The 22,194-nt window shown below is 40.0% G+C and overlaps 1 protein-coding gene across 1 annotated transcript in view; it reads right to left on the reverse strand.

Annotated features, from left to right (window-relative positions):
• Window positions 1-22,194, reverse strand: part of AVEN (apoptosis and caspase activation inhibitor) — a 152,917-nt gene that overhangs the window by 112,794 nt on the left and 17,929 nt on the right. Inside the window, exon 2 of the mRNA XM_064485770.1 lies at window positions 4,382-4,559. Within this exon, the coding sequence (XP_064341840.1) occupies window positions 4,382-4,559 (178 nt within the window). The remainder of the gene's footprint in view (window positions 1-4,381; window positions 4,560-22,194) is intronic.

Genomic DNA, 22,194 nt, shown 5'->3' on the forward strand with positions numbered 1-22,194 from the left:
ACAACTGTGCTGAGCCCACCGTGGGCTAATGATTTCATCGGTACTTGTTCCACTTAAAATAAACAGCTTATAGACTTGCACATAAAAGATTTTGTCTCAAGTTTATTTTCAATATTGCTCCAGTGCATCCTGCTCACACTGTAAACATTTTTCTAACTCTGGCTATCTGTGACATCTCGGGGGGAAAAAAGGATAAAGCATATGGCGTGATTTCAGTAACTCACCACTTGAAAAAAAGTGGGAGGCAGAAAATTTGCTAAAGAGCTAACTTTTTATGCCTGAATGTGAGAGTATCGTACCGTTTTCCAAGCTCATGAAACAGAGGTTAGAGCTGCAAGAACACTACTGTTCAAGAAGAAAAGCTGGAGGCATGACAAGCTACCAGCTGAAGGCTTACAGAAGGACTACTAAAAAGATTATCTGAAGACTCCCAAGCCTACCAGGAAAAGTAGGACTTCAAGCAAACTCATCCTCTTCCCATATCCTCCACTTATAAAAATGAGATGCCACTGTCCCTGGCCAGGACCTCAACCAAAGCAGAAAGCACCTGCATGTTGAAGACCCCAGCTGGCGGGTGCTGAAAAGGACTGCTTCCCCAAAAATGTTTCCCATGGTCTACGGTAGTAACTGAAATTCTACCAAGAGAGATTCATTTTGAGACTTTTTCCCCTTGTATTGAGAGTACGTAAAATAAAAGAATAGGCATAACATAAATACAGTTTAAAGAATTATTAAATAAACATAAGTAACAGCTATCCAGGCCAAGAAATAGAATACTGCCGACAATCACGGCAGGCTCCCTCACCCCACCCCACCCCCACCGTGGGCCCCTCCCCAGTCATTACCCCTCATCGCTCCACTGGAGGAGACCACAACCCTGATTTTTGTAATAATCATTTTCTTGATTTTCATTTTACCATTTAAACATGCATGCCTAAATAATACAGTTTACTTTTTTTTCTCATGTTTGAACTTTATGTGAATAGGATCATACTGAGGTATTTTGGGTGTGTTCACATTATATTTGAGAGATTCATCTGTTTATTTATACATTCATTCCACTGTTAATGGGCACTTGAGTTGCTTCCATTTGTGGCTCTTCTGAACATTCACACACATGTCTTCTGGTGCACACGTGCTAGAATTTCTCTAGAGTATCTTCCAAAGTTGGAAGTATTTTACTGAAAAATGACCAACTGTCCTCAAAAGTGAATACATCCACGTACACGTACACCAACTGCGTGCGCAATAGGAATTCATTCTTTGAATTTATTAGTGGTCTTCAAAAATGTCACTGCTGTCGTGGAAATCTGAGTAGGAGAACAATACCACATTAAGCTACATATTCTCTTAGCAAAAGGTCTGCCGTCAGAATGGCAGATGAGAACTGGACCAGAGGAGTATGCACAGCACAGCTAATTCTGGAATAGAAAGTACTGTCTCAATTACAGTCCAAAGCATAGCACCTTGCCTGAGAGACCAAGTCTGGTTCACACATTCCATTGGCAGTGGCCATTCTTCATGGCATGTGGCAGACATTGAGACGAGGGAGAAAAACAGACGAATAACTATAGGGAGCCAAGTGCTAAAAGGGGAAAAGTCTGTATTTTATGACTTAACCTAAGGCCACCAACTTTTAAATGCTCAGCAACTCAGATCACCACCACTGATTATTCAAAAAAGGACTCAATAAATCAATTAAATCAGTTATATTATGCCCAAGGGTAACTTTCAATTTCTCAGGAACACAAAGATACAAAAATTCTATTATGTCTAACATTCAAGAAAAAAAGAAATTGGTCTTAATGAATAGAGTTAATTAAGCTTCTACCAAAAAAAAAAAGAAAAAATCAGATAAATACTAAATCTAGGCACCATGGTTACCTACTAAGTAGAACTAAAATCAGTGGTTAATTTGGGGTAAGATGCTGACATCATCAAATCAAGCACTGTTACCTCCTAGTATTCCTGCATTTCCTACAGAGAGAAATGTGTTACCTAAGATTAGACGGAAACATGATAAAACAGGATTCAAATCCAGATCCGTTAAGACTCAGGGGCCTGAGCTCCTTATATGAAGCAACAGTGACAAGGGAGAGACTGTAACACCATAAGCTGAACTTAAACGTAAACTTTTTTATTGAAAATCAAAATTTTCAACGTTGGTAGGTTACGTCTAACTTTGGATACTTTGGCACTTAGGGAAGAAATTATATACTAAAAGAAAAATAGAAAATAGAACCAAAAGGTTATATACGCTTTAGAAGACTGAAATGCAAACTAGAGTAATTATGCCCTCACTCCCCTAATCGAAACTGGTTGTGAAAGTTTCAGTTATGCAAGATAAGTAAGTCCCGGAGATCTGTCGCACAGTCTGGTGCCTGCAGCTAACAGTACTGTATTGCATACTTAAAATTTGCTAAGAGGGTAGATCTTAAGTTAAATGCTCTTAGGGGAGGGTATAGCTCAATGGTAGAGCACGTGCTTATTCTCTAGCTAGGCTGACCGTATTCCTTGGAATGGTTCTGATTTTTAGTATACTGCCCTGTTGCACAAGTAAATGTACAACCCAGAAAAAAATCACTTTGTTAGATGTGCCCGTCCTAAACTTGTCTAGACATTGCCAGCTCGCTCTCCTACAAGAAGAGCTGAGATTCTTAGTGTTCACCGTCTTCGCCAATACAGAGCACTGTTAGACTTTTTTTTTTTTAATTGTGGCCAATTGATTGAATGGTATTTAGTTGAGGTTCCTTCAACAATTATTGGAGTGCCTGCTGTTTCCAGGGGGGATTTCAGAGAACACTCTTAATATTTTATGATCACAGAATGAATTCCACATCTCATAAGTAAACCAATACAGCCCTACCCCCATCATACGGCCTCTCTTCCCAGACTTATGCTGTGGTAAAAAGAAAGTGACAGATCATAGCAGAGCTGGGAAGAAAAGTAAGCACATATCAAAAGACTTGACAGCTGTGATCTCCCAAGAAACTAATCACAGATAAACAAGCCACTTAAGAAATTACAAGCAAAAACAGACTGCAAGAAAAATACATATGAGACCTAAACCACGCCAAGTTTTATGTTATAAATTAAATGCTAAAATAAATAACCAAAAGCATAAGCCAATGTGCGTAACTCTTGGGTTAGACTAGTATTTTGAATTGCCTTCAAACATGTATGCAATTCTTCTACAATTCTTAGTTTGGTATAGGCATTCAAAAATCCAGATGAGAAAAAAGAAAGGTGTAACTTAATAGCAACACAAAAGTTGGGGAGAAGAGGAATTCAAAACAAACTGTCTTAAAATATTATTTTCACTTTATTTCTCAGCATCTCATATCCTCACCCTTTAATTTTTTTTAACCTGGCAATTTTTTCGAGGTAATTATAAATTCGCATACAGTTATAAGAAATAATACAGAAAGATATTCTAGTCACTTGGCCTTGGTGGTAACATTTTGCAAAACTATAGTGTAATATCCCAACCAGGAATTGACATTTGACATAGATAGAATCCACCAGTCTTACTCAAATTTCTCCAGTTTTATCTGTACTCACTTGCGTGAGTGTGTGTGTATACTAAGTTCTACACACTTCCATCACTTCTGTAGGTTGGAGATACTGATCAGTTCTAGCACCACGAGGAAACTTCATGTTGCCCTTTTACAGATACACCCACCTTTCACCACCCCATCCCTAACTCCCGAAAACCACGAAATCTATCCTCCATTCATCCTCTAAATTCTCACGGCACACCCCCCTAGGGGGCAGCCTCCTACACAGCCAGCCCTGCTCCTCTTCCTGCTCCTCCCCCTCCAGCTCCACACTGGTGCACGTCACTCCAGAGAGTCAATCTTTAAAAACAGCTGGTCGCAGAAGGAAGGAGCCTTCCACCTAGAGAAGACGGTCCAAAAACAAAAAAGGCTTGGTGTTCAGACGCATACGGCTTTCATATGTGACAGACTAACATGCATATCCCTGGCTATGAAAGAAGGGGAAAAAAGCATATATTCTAGAAACTTTGTAAAGCTTTGTATAAACATAAGTACTGATCCCTCTGAAATCAAAGAAACACTTCTATTTCTCAGACTGCCCAATGTAGAGAGGCATAGTTTTGTCTTTTTCATTTCTATCAAGCCTTTCATCCATTTCAACCAGGACTTAAGTCATTCTGCATCAGTACACGGAAATCCTGACTTCCACTTAAAGAAGCGTCATTTTTTTTCCCTGTACGCCATTAGACAAACTGTCCTTTACCTGCACTTAAAATCCAAACAACAATGAATTGCTAGTTATTAAAATGCTCTTTTAAAAGGAACATAAATGTCTATGCAACTCACACAACACTAAGCAGCGTGCATGCAACTGAAATTCATACCTGCAGAGCTGAGGAGAACGCTGAAATCTGTCCCCCTCTGTGATTCTCCACTTTCATTATCGACCTCTTTTTCAGTATCTTGATATCGATCCCAGTTAGAGACTATCTTCCTTCTAGAATAATTTCCCTGCTCTTCATTCTCTTCTCCATAGGTCTCTGCATCACTGTCATCTTCCACCTGCAATCATTAGAGACAAATCGATAAGCAGCCAGTGGAAATCTGGACCTTAGCCTGAGCAGTGAGATTTTAAAAAAGCAAAACAAAACAAAACAAAAAATAGTACACAGGTATCACAACAAAGAGCACATTTTATAAGCCAAGCTCTCTGAGGATATTAAATAATATTTCAAGAGAACCCAATCAAATCTGAGTGTACTTTCAAGGTAAACTTTTCATTTAGCTTTGAAAAGGAAGTCTGATGAGCTCCTATCGAAAATTTGTAACTGAATCCCTAAAGTCTACCCCAGTGTATCCCATTTCAACAGGTCTCTTCTTACTGAAATAATCAAGGCTGTAAGAGTCTTAAATTCAAAGGACTTTAGGATGGAAGTCAGTTCTTCCAATTTACAGATTTTTACAAACATACTCCATAAGTATATTCTATAAGCTTTAAATGGGAGCCCTGCTCAGATGCATTCTGGAGGACAGTTTCCAGTCTTGGGGCTTTAAAATGTCAAGAGAGCAGGCAGAAAAATGCAGAATGTGAGAAATAAGAAAATAAGAAAAGACAGAGGGTCCAGCGAATAAATTACAAGGAAAATAACGGTGAGGAAGGAGAGAGAAACCAAAAGATCAAAAGAGCTTAATGGACACGTGACCCTCGTAATGTTGGGAACTCACTTGTGCTCTGAGTCAAACAACATAACTAGAGCAAATCACTTGTAAGACTGAATAAATGTGAATAATAAGAAAATATCTTCTTATATTAAGGAAATACTGTTATTTTATTGATTGGTGTGATACCATTTTTTAAATGGTTTTATCTTTTAGAAATACATACCGACTATTTATGGATACAAAGATATGACATGTGGGATTTGCTTCAAAACAATAGGTAGAGAGGAATGCTGGGTAGAGATGAAATAAACTGGGCGTAACTGCTGATTTCTGAAGCTGGATGATGAGTACATGGAAATTCATTATATAATTCTACCTACTTTTATATGTGTTTGCAATTTTCCATAATAAAAAATTAAATTTTGAAAAGAGAGAGGCAAAAGTTTCTGCTGTATAGCACAGAGAACTTTGTTCAGTGTCTTGTAATAACCTTTAATGAAAAAGAATATGAAAATGAACATATGTATGTATATGCCTGACTGGGACATTGTGCTGTATACCAGAAATGGACACATTGTAACTGATGGCACTTGAATTAAAAAATAATAAAAAAAAATAAAATAAAAAGAGATGTATGTAGAATCTAAAGATAATTCAAAGGAGAATCCCAAAGATTATAAAACCCTTACCAAGAAAAAAAACTTGTAAAATATATTAAAACAATCCACCTGATTAGGACAAATTATTTTAGACTTTTAAGTAAGTTTCTATTAATACAGAAGCAAGACACGTACATTGCAGAAAATTTGGAGAAAATTAGGAGAGACAAGCAAAAAACTAAATAAATAACCCACATTCCCATCACCTGGGAGCACCACTACTAACATCTTAGTGTATATACTTCCAACGTTTTACTGTGTATATATTTATGTAGACTTTTTTGGTAAACAGATTTTTTCATCAATATTGTCCACCTCTGCACTTCAGTAAACTTCAATTCATACATAACATCCAGACTATTTTCAAATTGCCCTGACCCAAAAAATTTCCTTTATACTTGGTTTGTTGAAGCTGGTATCCAATTCAAGACCAGGCATTGTATCTCACTGCTTGTTCCTTAAGTCTCTTTGAATCTAGCACAACTTCTATTTTTATGACATTGATTTACTGAAGAGACCAGTACAGGTAGAATGCAGAAGGACCTGTCTGGCTGCTTCCCTGTGCTATTTGTTTATAGATTAGTTTATAGGAAATAGTGGGTTAAAAAAATTTTTTTTATCTAAATGCCCAATAGTGTCAAGTTAAGTATTTTTGGCTAAAATACATTATAGATGGTGTTCTGAGCCGTGTATTACATCACACCAAATGACAGATGCTAGCGGGAGGGTATAGCTCAGTGTTAGAGCACATGCTTAGCATGCACAGGGTCCTGGGTTCAATCCCCAGTCCCTCCAGTAAAATAAATAAAGACCTAATTCCCCAGACCCCCAAAAAATAAAGTAAAAAAAAAATTTTTTTTTGAATGATAGATGCTAAATGGCTGAGCCAACAGAACTAATACTAAGATTAACCAATGAGTTTGGATGATGAAGTCTGATCTTCATCTAGGAAATTGTTTGTGTGGTGTTATTTTAGTCCAGTACAAATTTCTAATTCCCCATCAATTATTCACCTAACAAATTTCACACTAGCCAATAGTCCTCATCTGAACCAAATTTCATAAGCTTTCATGAAACAATGCTGTAACTGACGTTTCAAGATCCCTTTCAGCCCTCAAATATCATCATAAACCCCTCTGACAGCACAAAAAGATGGCAATCCACATTATAATCTGGAGACTGCAGAGACTGCCTGAAACCTAGTTTCCTGCCATTTCTGTAAGCCTCTCAGAACCGAAAGATGTTGGCAGATTCAAGGTATGTGACTGAATGAGATCTGCTATGTAAATAACAAATGCCAAGAATATTCTAAAGAAAATAGCTTTGCAACTGATGAGACTTTGGGGGCTAGAACTACAGCTGAAAACACTTGCGGGGTTTAATCTGTGAAAATCCAATATCCTTCTGTTGGCCCACTGGGTCAACAGAGTTCAGAGAGACTTCTCCAGCTGGTTAAAAAAAAAAAAAAATTGAACATAGATACAGCCCATGGTAAAAATGTAAACCTGAGCAAAATAATTAGCTCGATGTGAAACGACTGTGATGTAAAACAGCTGAGGAACTATTAACAGAGAGAGAAGCACTGAAATGGGGGACTGGAGACCTAGACAGAATTAATGACCCTGCCATCACCATCATTTAGTATTTACAAAGTGTTTCTAATAGGCTCGGCCTTGCACAGCTGAATGACTCAGTAATCCCCAACTTAGAAAAATCACTGAACAAGAATCTCATTACTTCCACCTCAACTGCGGAGACAAGAAGAGTTGTCATTAGCCCCCATCACAAGAGGGTAGTAAGAAGTAATAAAGGTTAGAAGACATTTGATGTAACTTAGAGAAAGGTGTATCTTAAAAATTCCTAGAGATTTTATATTTGGTTCATTTTGTGCAAAAATCTAGGACAAAAATAAAGTACGCAAAGTTCTATGCTGGAGAGAAAGAACAAATGAGAAAATACTGACAAAAGCATGTGAAACCCAAATAGGAAGGCATCAATATTATGTTAACGTCATCATTGTGAAATTTGTCTGGTGTATGCCATGAACTATAAGACACCGATGAAAGAGACTGACAACACAAACATTGTATGTATAACAAGAATGCCACAAACAAGAGCTATCGCATGCTCATGGATTAAAAGAATTAATAGTTAAAATGTCCATATTACCCAAGCAATCTACAGATTCAATGTAACCTCTATCAAAATTCCAATGGCATTTTTCACAGAAATAGAACAATCCTAAAATTTGTATGGAAACACAAAAGACCCCAAATAGCCCAAAACAATCTTGAGGAAGAACAAAGCTGAAGGCATCATACTTCCTGATATCAAACTATGTTACAAAGCTATACCAAAGCAGCACAGTACTGGCATAAAAACAGACAAACAGATCAATGTAACAGAAGGGAGAGCCCAGGAAAAAACCCATGTATATATGGTCAAGTAATTTATGACAAAGGAGCTAAGAGTATACAGTGGGGGAAAGACACTCTTTTCTTTAACCAGTGACAGGAAGACGGGAGAGCCACATTCAAAAGAATGAAACTGGGCCCCTATCTTACAAAAACTGATGAATTAAAGACTCGAATGTAAGATCTGAAACTATAAAACGCCTAGAAGAAAACACAGGTGGTAAATTCCTTAGCATCCGTCTTGGGGAATGAGTTTTTGGATTTGACAACAAAAGCAAAAATAAACACATGGGACTACAGCCAACTAAAAAGCTTCTGCACAGCAAAGGAAACCACCAACAAAAGGAAAAGGCATCCTACAGAATGGGAGAAATATTTGCAAATCATGTATCTGATATAGCCTCTCCTCCAATAACTGATTTTAAAAGCAATTGTATAAAACAATACGCACACATAAATCTCTGTATGTTATAGACCCAACAATACATTTGCCAACAACAGCAAAAAGGAAGTGAGTGGGAGCAAGACTGTGTTAGACTAAGGAAACAAGTCCACATGGGGAACACACAGAAATAAATGAAGACTAGAAATAGGAAACGAGAAGGCTCTTGTAACAAAAGGCTGTAAATATGTTTACTCTCCTTTCTTCTCTTATGTTCTTGAAAAAAGATAGAAAAGTACATAAAGTAATAATTACAACAATGTGTTGTTGGTTTTGTGACATAAGGATGTAACATGTATAACAATAATGCCACAAAAAGGGGAAATGGGGACAAGAGCTGTATTGGAGTAATGTTTCTCTGCCTCATTGGAATTAATTTATCTGATGCAGATTCTGATAAGTTAAAATGTATGTGGTAAGCCCTCGAGCAACCACTAAGGAAATGACTGGGAAAAAAGTGAGAAAAATCGTTAAAGGAATTAAAATGTTACATTAAAAAATACTCACTTGGTGCAAATGAGAGCAGTAAAGGAGGAACAGGGGAACAATACACTGGAGACATGTGGAAAACAAAAAGTAAAATGGCAGGTATAGATATCCAGCTCTATCAATAATAACATTAAATGTGAACAGATTAAACACTTCAATCAAAAAGGCAGAGACTGGCAGAATAGATTTTTTTAAAATCCAACTATATGCTGTCTACAGGAGATGTTAGATCCAAAGACAAAAATATGATTAAAGTGAAAGAAAAGGATGGAAAAAGATACTCTATACAAAGGGTATGCAAAAGAGAGCTGGAGTGGCCACACAAGTATCGGGCAAAACAGACTTCAAGGCAAAACTGTCGTAAGAGACAAAGATGTATCACTATACAATGATAAAAGGGTCAGTCTGAAGGAGAACAACTCTAAACATCTAAACACATACCCCTAATAACAGAGCCCCACTGTATGAGAAGCAAAAACTGACAGAACGGAAGGAAGAAATAGTTCAACAAGAAGATTTAGACTTCAACACCTCATTTTCAATAATGCATAGGACAACTAGACAAAAAGTACCATACACACAGCAATAAAAATATTTGCTCACAGAAACTGTGGTCCTATTTACCTTACAATCAGCTTAATTTAACTGGCCAGCCTAGGAACAGTATGTTTAGGCAACTTTATTTTTTAAGTATCCTCTTACCTCTTCTTTCAAAAAAGCAACAGTCAGTGTTTAAAGACTATCTTTACCATGAAAAGCCCTCAGACAATCCAGTAAAATTTGGGAAGTTACTAATACGTAACAACTAGACAACAGATCCTATTTAAAGCCTTTTACACTCCAAAACCTAGCTTTCGAAGGTCCCTGTTCTTCTGGAGTAAATCTATGTAAAAAAGGTTTTCCTGCTTTGAACCTAATAAGGAGGCTGAAAATAGTCAATCACACATTCTTCAACCACCTTATTTGTTCCTCACAAAATATAATTATACCACAGAAGGGAACAGGTGGGATAGAAAGATATGAAAGAGAACACATTTAAGGAACCCATCCAACAGAAAATCACCGGAAACTAATTTCAGTAATTAAGCAATAGTGTCAAATATATCCAACCAAAAATGTTACAGTGTGTATAATTGGAAAATTATACTAATTCATCCTACTATAAAATCTTTAAATGTTACCAAGCTTTAAAATATATCATTAGTTAATAGTCTAGTTGCCAGTTTCTGTATTTGTAACCCTATTAAGGTCATTTTTATTTTACATAATCATTTGGACCATAAGCAGCAACTAATGAATCACTGTTTTTTAAAAACTACCTTTTTAACAACAGGAAAATTCACACACAGTCATAATTAAAGAGTTCAATGATGGCTTTTGGTATTAGAATTAAAAATAATTTTTATGAATCATTTCAAGAAGCTAAATTACATTAAATAATTAAATTTAAAATATGCTGCATACCCAGCATACAGCTATACTAAGAAGGATGTTTCCATTTGTCATTGTATATTAAATAAAATACATAATAGGACATGATCATATTTGAAAAATCAGTATATGCAATATTGGCATATATAAATCTATTGAGCCCAGAACAATGCATATAATATTTGAGCTCCAAAACATTGTGGCCATTAAGAATGGGGAAAAAAATAATCCAGACTATATTCAAATTCAACTGCTTCCCTAGCACGAGAATTACCTACAGCTTTTCTTGTCGCTCCTAATCAATATACGGGTCAGGATAAGGGAAAACAGAACAGAGTGAGATCTGAGGAACAGAGAAGACGGTAACCCAACCCTCAAGGCAGCTGCTGGATGACTCTTCTCACAAGCCGCCTCACTCACCCTCAGCCCCTGCAACTCTCTTTCCTCAAGTCCTTCTGTCTTTCTCACGTGTTTCAGAGAGTTGCCTAAAAATCGGAGGCATAGAAAGGTAATTACTGTTGGCTGGCAGCCCGCATAAGGGATACTTTAATGTGAAGGTCTTGAGAGTTTTATGCTTCCATGATTTCAGGGTAGTCTGGGAAGCAGGACTGCGGTAAATTTCATTGGACTAACTGGTAATTTTAAACGATTCTTTGGGCAAGTCCTTTTCGGAGTCCTTATGGAAGGAAGGATGGGCGTGGCAACAGATCAGTTTCATCGTATCTGCTTTATCATTTGAGCTCCATGTAAGAATTGAGGCTAAAAAAGATTTAACAACTGCCAAATTAACTCTCCTTGCGATTCCCAACTCCCAGGTAAAATTCTATAAACTAGATTAACATCAACAATTTTTCCCGTAGAGGAAGCACTAAATGCAACAATAACAAAGACAATTTGCTTTTTGCTGTGGTTATGCTCTAAGTCACACAATAACTAGAGCTACAACTAAGAGGCCTTCAAGTAAAAACTCTGCTTTATCAAAAACATTTAAAAGGTTCTGTATACACAAAAATAATCAAGCTTTATAGGAAGAGTGCATGTAAACTGAGCATTCCTGGGTAAGCTCAGTGTATAAAACCTACTCTCCTGGACCGCTGCCTCTGACGGTTTATTCTCTTTCCAAGGGAGCAGGAGTTACTTCGGTGCATCTGCCTCTCGTTCCATCTTCCCTGGGATTTCACTGCATGGGCTTAATGCTAGAAGTGCCAGATAGTCTTTTTATTTATTTATTTATTTATTTATTTATTTTTTATTGAACAAACTAGCGGCACCAGTGGAGAGAGGGAAGTGAGGAGGGAATGATGAGTAGGGGATTAACAGGTACAAACTACTATAAATAAGCTACAAGGATCTACAGTATAGAATGGGGAATATAGCCAATATTTTATAATAACCATAAATGGAATGAATATAACCTTTAAAACTTGTGAATCACTACTATGTTGTATTCCTGTAACTTATATAACATTGTATATCAACTATATCTCAATATAAATAGTTGATATACAATATTATATAAGTTTGTTCTCTACAGGCCAGATTTTCTTTTGACCCTCAGTTAAATTTGCATCTCACTTCTCCACCAGCGCAGGGTTGGTTTCCTTGGTTACTGAGGTTTTAATGTCATCACCCCCCACTTTCCAGAAAAGTCACAGACCGCTAAATAGCTGTTGTTGATCTGGCCAGTTCCCCAAACCCTCAAGTCAGAAGAGGGAGAGAACTTCATTAAATTAAATTAGAACAGAATTATCGATCTAGGAGGAACCTGGGTAGCCCTGATCCACCCTCTGCTCTCAAGCAAGATCACATGGAAATCACACTGGGCTGGTCTACCTGGGTCTGTGATGGTGTCCTCTACCCAAATTAACCACATTCCTTTCTTCACACCCATAAAGTTCTAATTCCCCCATCATTATCATTGTTTGCGCTAAGTTTCTTAAATTCCTCACGACCTTTTTTAGTAGTCACAATCAAAATGGACTCTGTAGATGCGGCTTGGCCAGTGCTGCCTCCTACCCACATTTTGAAAATACAAATAAAAATGGTCACCTTCATAGTTTCTTACCAGGATACATTTCTTTCTTTAAACACAAGTCTAAGTGGCACCTCTGTCTATCCTACAACGTATCCAAAGAGGGCCACGTTGTTCCTTGCATGACTCGACTGGCAACATTCCTCCAACATTTCTTGAGTGGTTACCGGGTGCCAAGTTCAGGCACAGGGAATACCAAAACAAACAAGACCAGGTCCCTCCCCTTAAGAACCACTGTTTTGTGGGGAAATCAGAGGAGTAAACACATACTTAAAGCAGCGAGAGATGTGCTTTGATAAAATTTAAGATATTACGGGAGTAACAGAAAGCGCCAGCAGTGGAGGACGGCAGGGATGGGAGATGCCTTGAGGACCAGCCAGTCTTGTGAGCCCGGGAGGAGCAGGAGGAAGGCACTTCCAGTTGAGGGATGGGTACCACTCAGCCTGAGCTGTGGACACCTGGCCTGAGATTAGTTCAGTGAAGGAAACAGCCGCTATCTCCTGCTGGAAGTCAGTGCCCAGGGTCAAGGAGAATTAGCAAGAAACATTCCTCTAACCAAGGGCTGAGAGCTGTTCAAAACAAAGTCCAGGGAGGTCAACCATGGGAAAATTTGAAAAAAAGAAAAACATACTTGGGGATTCTTGGCAGACAGTAGCAGTGGTGACACCGTTTTTCAGTCTTGCCAAATGCCCTCAGGAAAAACCACAGAGAGCAACAAGGACAGGAAGATCAAAATTCCGTGGAGAACGTCGCCCAAAACCTAGGTGGCAGGGTGCGGCCCCAGGGATGGGCAGGTACTGCACCAGCAGTCCTAAGACCCACGTGTACCAGCACCTGTGGGAGGAGCGGCTGAGAGACTGCGCATCCCCGAACAGACCACGGTGCTCACTGGACACTTCCCAGCTGGCGGGCCACTGAGAGCAGGGCTCGGAGTGCGTGCGTACAAGGGCTTCACAGCAAAGTCTGAAGGGCTGAGTAAGCCAGGGACTTACCAACACTCAAAAGTAACTGGGCGGTGGGGGAAGGTATAGATCAAATGGTAGAGTGCATGCTTCTCATGCACAGGTCCTGGGTTCAATCCCCAGGACCTCCATTAAAAATAGCAATAATAATAAATAAGTAGACCTAATGCCCCCCCCAAATTTTTTTTAATTAAAAAGAGGTAACCAGGCGAAGCACCTCTGTAGGACAAGCTCTGTTCTGAAGAGTAACTGCTGGGAGTAGAATCAAAATTCAGAACAATGACAACAGAAAAAGAAACAAAGAAAGGGAAAAGAGGCCAGGTTTGGGGGGAAGGATGGTGAGGAGGCAGGGATGTACCCGATGTGAGAAGGTCCGTATTTTTACACTTAAAAACAACAGAAGAGGGGGCTCCAGGGCCATGAAATATTACAGGCCATTCTTAAATGCGTCTCCCTTTGGGAACACTGATTTCAAGTGAAAATCAGGAACAATAAGGGATCATGATCAAATACCACACAAAGTTGTTATTATCAGGACAACGATACTAAGGATGAGAGCTTTTTTTTTATCATAAATCCCCCACAACATCCAAAATGTTTTATCACAGTACAATTTCACCGTTTTAAGTATGTACCTAGAAACTCCACACAAAGTCTTTAGGGGCAAAGGAGAAAACAGAACAGCTGTCCAGGCTCCATCTTGCTCAGAGACATCAATACATGGAAGGGAAAAAAAGTGAGGTGGAAAGACTCAGAGAACAGAGAAAAAAAGGTGAAACAACCCACGAAGCGGTTGTTCAGTGACTTGATGCACAGAGACCTTCACTCCATCCTTTTCCTTCTCCAAGTTCCTATCTCTTTCTCACTGATGTTACTTTGCTTCAGAGAATTTGATGAAAATGAGAAGCATGAAAAAGTAACTACCCTTTGTTAGCAGATCTGAATAGTAATCACTATGTGGACACAGAACTGGGGGAATTTTTACTTTCTAGGTTCCTTATCAGAATGAAGTTCACAGTACTGTCAGATGAGCACAACAGATTTTTTTCAGACTTATGTAACAAACACATTGTAACAAAGATCACTGCTGCGATGGACTCTGAGGGGCATCCACCCATCTCACGTGGTCTCTTTTATCTCCTGCTTCCTTCAGTCTTTGCTTGTGGCAGTCTCTTTGCTCTCACAAATTTCCCCTTTTTTCTTTCACATGACATTTTGGTCAAAAGCATCTCAGCAATATTTATCTCCTGAGGTGCAAAAGGACCTGAATCTTTTCCAAAATACTTCTAACAGTTTTTTGATCCAGCCAACAAACGTAGTGAACCCACTGTTAGCTAAACCCAAGTGTCTCTGGGTGCGTGTGTGCTACACAGCACGTAAGAAGGAAGAAACAGTTTAAACACTTAAACACCCTCCTCCAGTGAGCACAGGTGTTTTGACAAAAACAAAAGGTTCCTTTCTTCTTTACATTCAGAGCTCTGTACCACTGTCTTCTGAATAATCTCTTGGGCTTATTAAAATATTATGATTTGCCAAGTGTCTTTTCACCTACGAGGAACCCACCCACCCATCCCAAATTCACCCATTCGGTCCACTTGTGAACAATTCATCACAAAGCCTAGAATAAAGTGCTAAACGCTCCCTGCAAAGTGAGACAAAGTAACCACCTCCACTTGCCATTTTAAACAGCATGGAGATGTCATCCTTGTTCCAATAATGTTAAGCAGTGTCCTCCAAGAAGTTAGCTATTTTGAAACATTTATCACTTAAGATTTTTCTTGCAATGTCCCTGTTACCACGTAGCTATTAATTCTAATAAGATGCCAAGTACCAAGGCAAGTGATTTCAGTAAGTCTTATTCAGAGATTCTGAAGGGACTGAAAAGTCTGTTACTAGCAACTATTTACTCCAGCAACGCTTACAAGAACTGCAGTGTCGTACACAGTTCTTTTGTATGCTGCTGAACGTTGTCCAACGCAATCAGGGTCAATACATTTTTATTTTTTAATGAAGTCATCTACTCTTTTCCATGCCTCAAAACAGTGGCTTTACTACTAGATAATGTCATTTTCTACCTTTCGATTAGGATTTCTTACAGACTTACAAACTTGCTCCACGATAATCAATCTAAGGAGGCAAACTGAAAATTTGGCTGAAATAACACTAGCTCTCTTAAAGTATCTTTGTAGATCATCTGGTTTAAGCCCCCAAAGCTTTAGAGATGAGCTATGGTTCAGAAAAGGACTTGCCCAAGGTCTTAACAGAAGAGGCAGAATAAGATGTAATTTAGTGCTTCTGCAAACAACTCTTCTCCAAGCAAAATCTTAGTAGAACAAATCATTCTCTCTAATGTTTTAAGTCTCTTAGTTTCTAAAGCTTTTGGGAAGGTCCTGCTAACTACCTATAGAGAAAAATAACGGGACTATTTACAAGGCAAAAGAGACGCAGCCAGCCAGAGGCTGATGATTCAAGAATCATCTTCTGAAACTACCTTTAATGACACCACCTCGTATCTCTCAAAACTCGTTTAGTTATCTATTTAATTTCAGGGAAGCCCTGGAAGACAGACAAGCCCTTACATATAATTATATTTATACAGAAACAGGTCACATGCCTACTCCAGAAACTTACCAACCACACAAGAAAACAAACTTATCCACTGCAGCACATTCATGTTAACCACTAGAAACAGCAAGGCTCACAGTATGGGGATGTGGCTTGATAGTAAAAAGTCACTTACACTTCAAAGCAGTAAACATGACCAGAGGTTGTGGGGCGAAAGACACACAGAATCAATGACAAGAAGGAAAAACACGCAATTAAGCAAAGGAGTTGATGAGTATTTGCAAAAATGATCAAAACCAGAACAGAAGATGCTGTTAACACGTGGCAAGCCGGTACAATGTGAGGAAAGGGAACTATAACCAAACAGGTGTGAGCTGAACCTTAATCTATTCGTGTTAATTAAAGGAAGAATGGCATCATCTGGGACAACACACCTCTCACACCTCCTCCCAGCGCAGTCCGATGGACTGCCACCCTCACCACGCTTCCACGAGTGACTGACCTAAGCTACGGCTGCGCAGCTGCAAACCCGTGTGCCTTCATAGATGTTCTGCATGTTGCATCATTCAGATCCCTCGACTGAATTAGTCTTACTCTCCTTATGGCAAAAAGCTGTGAACTTCACTAGGTTAGACTTCAGAAGACACATGACACCATCTCCACACTTTTTAGTTGTTCTGTCTTTAAAGACAAGGTCCAGGGGGGAAGGTATAGCTCAAGTGGTAGGGTGCATGCTTAGCATACACAAGGTCCTGGGTTCAATCCCCAGTGCCTTCCCTAAAAATAAATAAGTAAACCTAATTACCTCCTCCCCCCACCAAAATAAAAATAAATAAAAATAAAATACTAAAAAAACACAATTTAAAAAAAAAAAAAAAAAGACAAGGTCCAAACTCAAGCCCTACCCAGTGAAAGCTGTTTAATTTGCCACTTCACACAAAAGAACAGACAGTTCTAGGAGAATTCCTTTTAAGCCCCTAACTTAGGTGACATGGGGCAGCCCAAACATACACCGACCCAAGGAGGAGGAGGCACAAATCACTAGACCGATCTAGGAAGTCTCTGCACAGGTATTTTATCTGACACTTAGGAGATAATGTAATGGGTGTTTCCACTTTTCTAGCTTCCTACCACTTGAAGCCCCTCTTTTGAACTTATCCTCCTTTTCCATTCTTCCCTGATGAGCAGAATGCACAAAATGCATTTCTCTTTGGTGGGCTGGCTGAAGGTTTTTTTATATTAAAATCTTTTCTTGATCTCCAAGAGCACTGACACACGACAACATTAACCTGAAGAGAGAAGGACTGAGCGCTCATAGCACCCTCGTCAGGCAGGGGCTCCCTTCATGGCCACAGAAACCAAACGACAACTTCTCCCAAAATCATATTCAGAGGTTTCAAGGGCAAACACTTTGCAGCTGGAATAAGATGGCATTGTCTGCAGTGAGGACAAGTGCGTGCATTGCACGTGCAACCTCCTCTTGCCACACAAGGCGTGACATTTGCAAGGCGCTCAGCCGGCATGCCCTGCTTTTCGGGCTGGACTGCATTCTCTGTTCCTCTGCCATCCGACAGTGCGGCTACATATCAGCAAAAATTCCTTCCTTCCCACCCGCACTACTTTAACCAAAATTGAGAAATGAGAAAGAAAAAACGCACTTTCCAGAGGCAGAGAGATTCAAGAGACAATTTCCCCCGTGAGAACACAGGATACTATAATCTGCATTTCCCGTCTGCAGCTCTGTTCAAGTGTGACCTTTAGGAAGCTCTTCCAACATTAGCGAGGAAAAAACTTTAATTAAAAGAAAGGGCAGCTAAGATGTGTAAGGAAGGGAGGAAGCTTTTTACCTGGCATTAGAGAGAGGTGGATTTTCTCAAAGCTCTCAATCCACAAGGACAAAATGCAAATCCCAACAATGCTGACGTGACCAATGCCTTATCTTAGGTCTGAGTGTGAGACTGTTTATCTCCACTTTATAGAAATTTAAAGCAACACTTTGATTCCACCTTCTCTAGATCCTCGCCAACAGTGTGCGATACTCTTGTGGAGAAAGCATCGCTTTCCTCCAACGAGGTGGCTGGCGAATTTTAAATGGTGATCGCCACTCTCAAGAGGAGTTAAGTCTGAAAAAGCTAAAAGCCCATTAGGACATGAGCTCCAGCTTTGGCAGAACAAAAATGCTGTATCTTCCCATAATACACTGAGCACAAAAAGGCTCACCTGCCCCCAAACAGTGCCCCACTGGGATGTCTCTAGAGGCAGCACGGACTCGACTGAAGAAACTTGAAATTCAAAGCCCTTCCCTGAGAGTAACACACTGTCATCATCACAATTTTGACAAGCAGAGAAGAAAAGAAAATGTCTGGCGTGATTCATCATTAAGATCGCTCTGCACAAGCCATCTCAGAGGCAGCCCCAGAGAACAGAAGGGATGGAGGGGAGCCTGGGACACAGAGGGTCTTTCCCAAAGAAAATGTCACAATCTCCAGCAAGAGAAACCTCGCTTCCTTCTGCACACAAGCCCCAAGACCAGCCTTCAGGCATTAGTCACAGCAATTCAGGGCACTAAAGGCTAAAAAGAAAACGCAAACTCCTCTTATTCTTGTATCTAAGGGTCCCGAAGCCATTCCAAAAGTGGTAAGAGTGCAACTAGGACAGAGCCCTGATGCAGAATGGTAGATTTCGTTAGCTTGAGTGCAAATTTCACTTTAAAAAAAAAGACATCACAGGTTTACAAAGTCTGCTGAATAGACACACTATTCTCTTCCACCGCCAAAGAGGGCTGACGACCTACCTAAACGCCAAAGTATTTCATATGAAAAATAATGGTCCACTCAGAGTGGAATACCTACCTTCTTAGGATCTGATAAAACTCTTAACTAGATGGGCCCCCAATAATGGTTTCCTTTTATCAATTTACATATGGTAACATACAAAGTTCTAGGAGTTTAGACCAATGGAGTCATTAACCCCCACCACAGTCAAGATGCACAACAGCACCCTCACCCCAAAGGTTCCCATCAAGCCACCATCCAAGCTTCTGTCACTTAACCTGGTACATTCATAGTAGGTCCATCCATGTCAACATGGGTACCACTGGTTCATTCGTTTTCCTGCTAAGCTGTAGCCCATTGTATGGATAGTTCGTGTAGCCACTCACCAGATAAAGAACCTGTGGGTTGTTTCCTGTTTTTGGCAATTGTGAAAAAACGCCTCCGTAAGTTTTCATTTCTTTGTAGTAAATACATACCTAAGAGTGGGACTGCTGGATCATATGATAAGTATATGCTTAACTTGATAAGAAACTGCTGGGATTTGGTATTGTCAGGTTTTTTTAAGCCATTCTAATGGACATAAAGTGGTTTCTCATGTTTTTAATTTGGATTTCCCTAATGACAAATGATGCTGACCACCTTGTGGTATTTGCCATCAATCTATCTTCTTGAGCCAACTGCTTAAAACTTTCTCCCCATTTTTTCATGAATTGTTAACTTTCACTGAGTTTTGAGAGCTCTATATATTTTCTGGAACAAGTCCTTTGTTGGATAGGTGATTTGAAAATATCTTCTCCCAAATCTGTGGCTTGTCTTTTTTTTTTAAATAGTATAATTTATCCTTTCCAGCAATTTTTAGGTTCACAGCAAAATTGCATGGAAGGTACAGCAATTTTCCAAATACCCCTGTGTGGCTTATCTCTTTATTTTCTCAACTGTGGTCAGAAGTTTTTAATTTTCAGGAAGCCCAACTAAAAATTTTTTTCTTTTGTGGATTATCCTTTTGGTGCTATACCTAAAGAAATGTTTGCCTAACCCAAGGTCATGAACATTTCCTCCTATGTTTTCTTCTAAAAGAATAGCTCCCTTCCACTCATGTCCAGAGACTAACTCACAGAGGGAGCATCCTTATAATAACCACGTTAAAGTCTCTGTCCCAGAATTCCATTATCTGAGCCACCTCAGGGTTGGCATTTGTTGACTGTGTTTTGCGTCAAGAACTGGCCACATTTCCCTGGTATATGGTGAACTTCTAGATGTAGAGCAACATCCTGAATACAAAGCTGTTTGCAGACTTTGGGTCCCGTTAAAAATCCCCTGAAGAACATCACGGTTTTGTCTGTTCCTTCGCACCAGGCAGCCAGCCTGGTTAGACCCAGACAGCAAGTTCTGCGTCCCCTCCCGTGGGCGACGGTTCCAGTGTCACCTCAGCTCCCAAGGTTTTTGCTACTCTCCTGCTTCGGGCGTGTCTCCCCACATGTAGCTCAGCGGGAGCCCCAGCCTCTGGTCCTTTCGTGCACGGAGAGGACCCCCTTCCAGCTCCCTCCTCTGTAGGACCCTCCCAATCCTCTGGCCCAAATGTGGGGTTTCTCTTGGGAGTTCTAGCTGCCCACACTGCCCCCTCAGAGAGCAATGCAGAAAAAAAAAAAAAAAAAAGGCAGCAAGGAGGGGGGCATTCTCCCATATCTTTCAGACTGCAGACACCCATTTTCCTGGTTCCTCTGGCCAGAATGACAGGATTTCTAGACAGGTTTCAGCTGCTGGCTAAACCTGGCTCTCCAAAGGGTCTGCTGCCCACCAGCCCCCACTCACCCAGTGATTCAAAAAGAGATGCCCACCCCTATACTCTCCAGCTTGCATTTTCCTGGTCTTCAAGTCAGAAAGGTGGACTTTCTCTTGGTTTTTAGCTACCTCTGCACCATGGCTGCAGCTCTGATGAGCGCCTACCTCTGGCTCAAGGCCAGAGAGAAAAGACAAACAATGAGAAACTCGCTTCCCGGTCCCCTGTCCCCGTTTACCTGGCTTTTCACTCCCTTCCCAACTGCCAGCGTTTCTTTACTTTTCCGAGTCGCCAGGTAGTCTCCACAGTGCTGAGCCACCCTCGGCAGGAGAAACGGGCCGAAGCGGGCCAACACCACCGTGGCTGTGCAACCCCTAGTAATCCTGCCGCCCTGTTCCCGGCATCTCTCATTATATCACACCTGCTATTATGAGACTCCGCACACCTGAGCTGAGGGCCAGCCCACTTCCCACCCTACACTCGATGCCAGGGCCAAGGGAGAGAGAACCCCATCACTGACTCTTATAAAACCACGACATTCATGCACACCACTTATTCTCCTCTTAGGTGTCACTATTTATCTCAGACCCTCATTAAAAAAAAAAAAAAAAAAAAAAAAGTCCTGACCTCTGCAACACTGTCCTGTTCTAGTCCCTAGTCAGTAAGCCTCGCCTCCTACCTTCCCTCCCAACCACACGGGGTTTAAGAGGCCAGGTAGGCAGTTAACTATTCATTGTCAACAGCTGCTCATCGGGTACGTTGCTAGAGACAAAGAACACTAATCTACACACGTTCTGGCTGTTAAGAGCATCCAAAGAAAGAAGGCACATGTTGGAAATTTTCACCGATGCTGCTTTCTTTGGCAGAGACATTTATACTCGTTCTGGCTCTTCTCAGTGATGGCAAAATATAGCACTGGAAGAATCATTAAAAAGTCCACAGACAATAAATAAAGGCGGTGTGGAGGAAGGGAACCCTCCTACACTGCTGGTGGGAATGTAGTTTGGTGCAGCCATTATGGAAGACAGTATGGAGAGTCTTCAAAATACTAAAAATAGACTTAACCTATGATCCAGCAATCCCACTCCTGGGCATATAGCCAGAGAAAAATCCAATTGAAAAAGATACATGTACCCCAGTGTTCACAGCAGCACATGTACAATAGCCAACAGAGGGAAACAATCTAAATGTCCATCAACAGATGAATGGATAAGGAAGTTGTGGTATATACATATATATATATATATATAGACATACACACACACACATGGTGGAATACAACTCAGCCATAAAAAAGAATAAAATAATATCATTTGCAGCAACATAGATGGACCTAAAGATTATCATACTAAGTGAAGTCAGACAGAGAAAGAAAAATGCCATATAATATCACTTATATGTGGAACCTAAAATGTGATATAAATGAATTTATTTAAAAAACAGAAAGAGACTCATAGACATAGAAAACAAACTTATGGTTACCAAGG

This window comes from Camelus dromedarius, chromosome 5, assembly GCF_036321535.1.
Source record: "Camelus dromedarius isolate mCamDro1 chromosome 5, mCamDro1.pat, whole genome shotgun sequence".
NCBI classification, from domain to species: Eukaryota; Metazoa; Chordata; class Mammalia; order Artiodactyla; family Camelidae; genus Camelus; species Camelus dromedarius.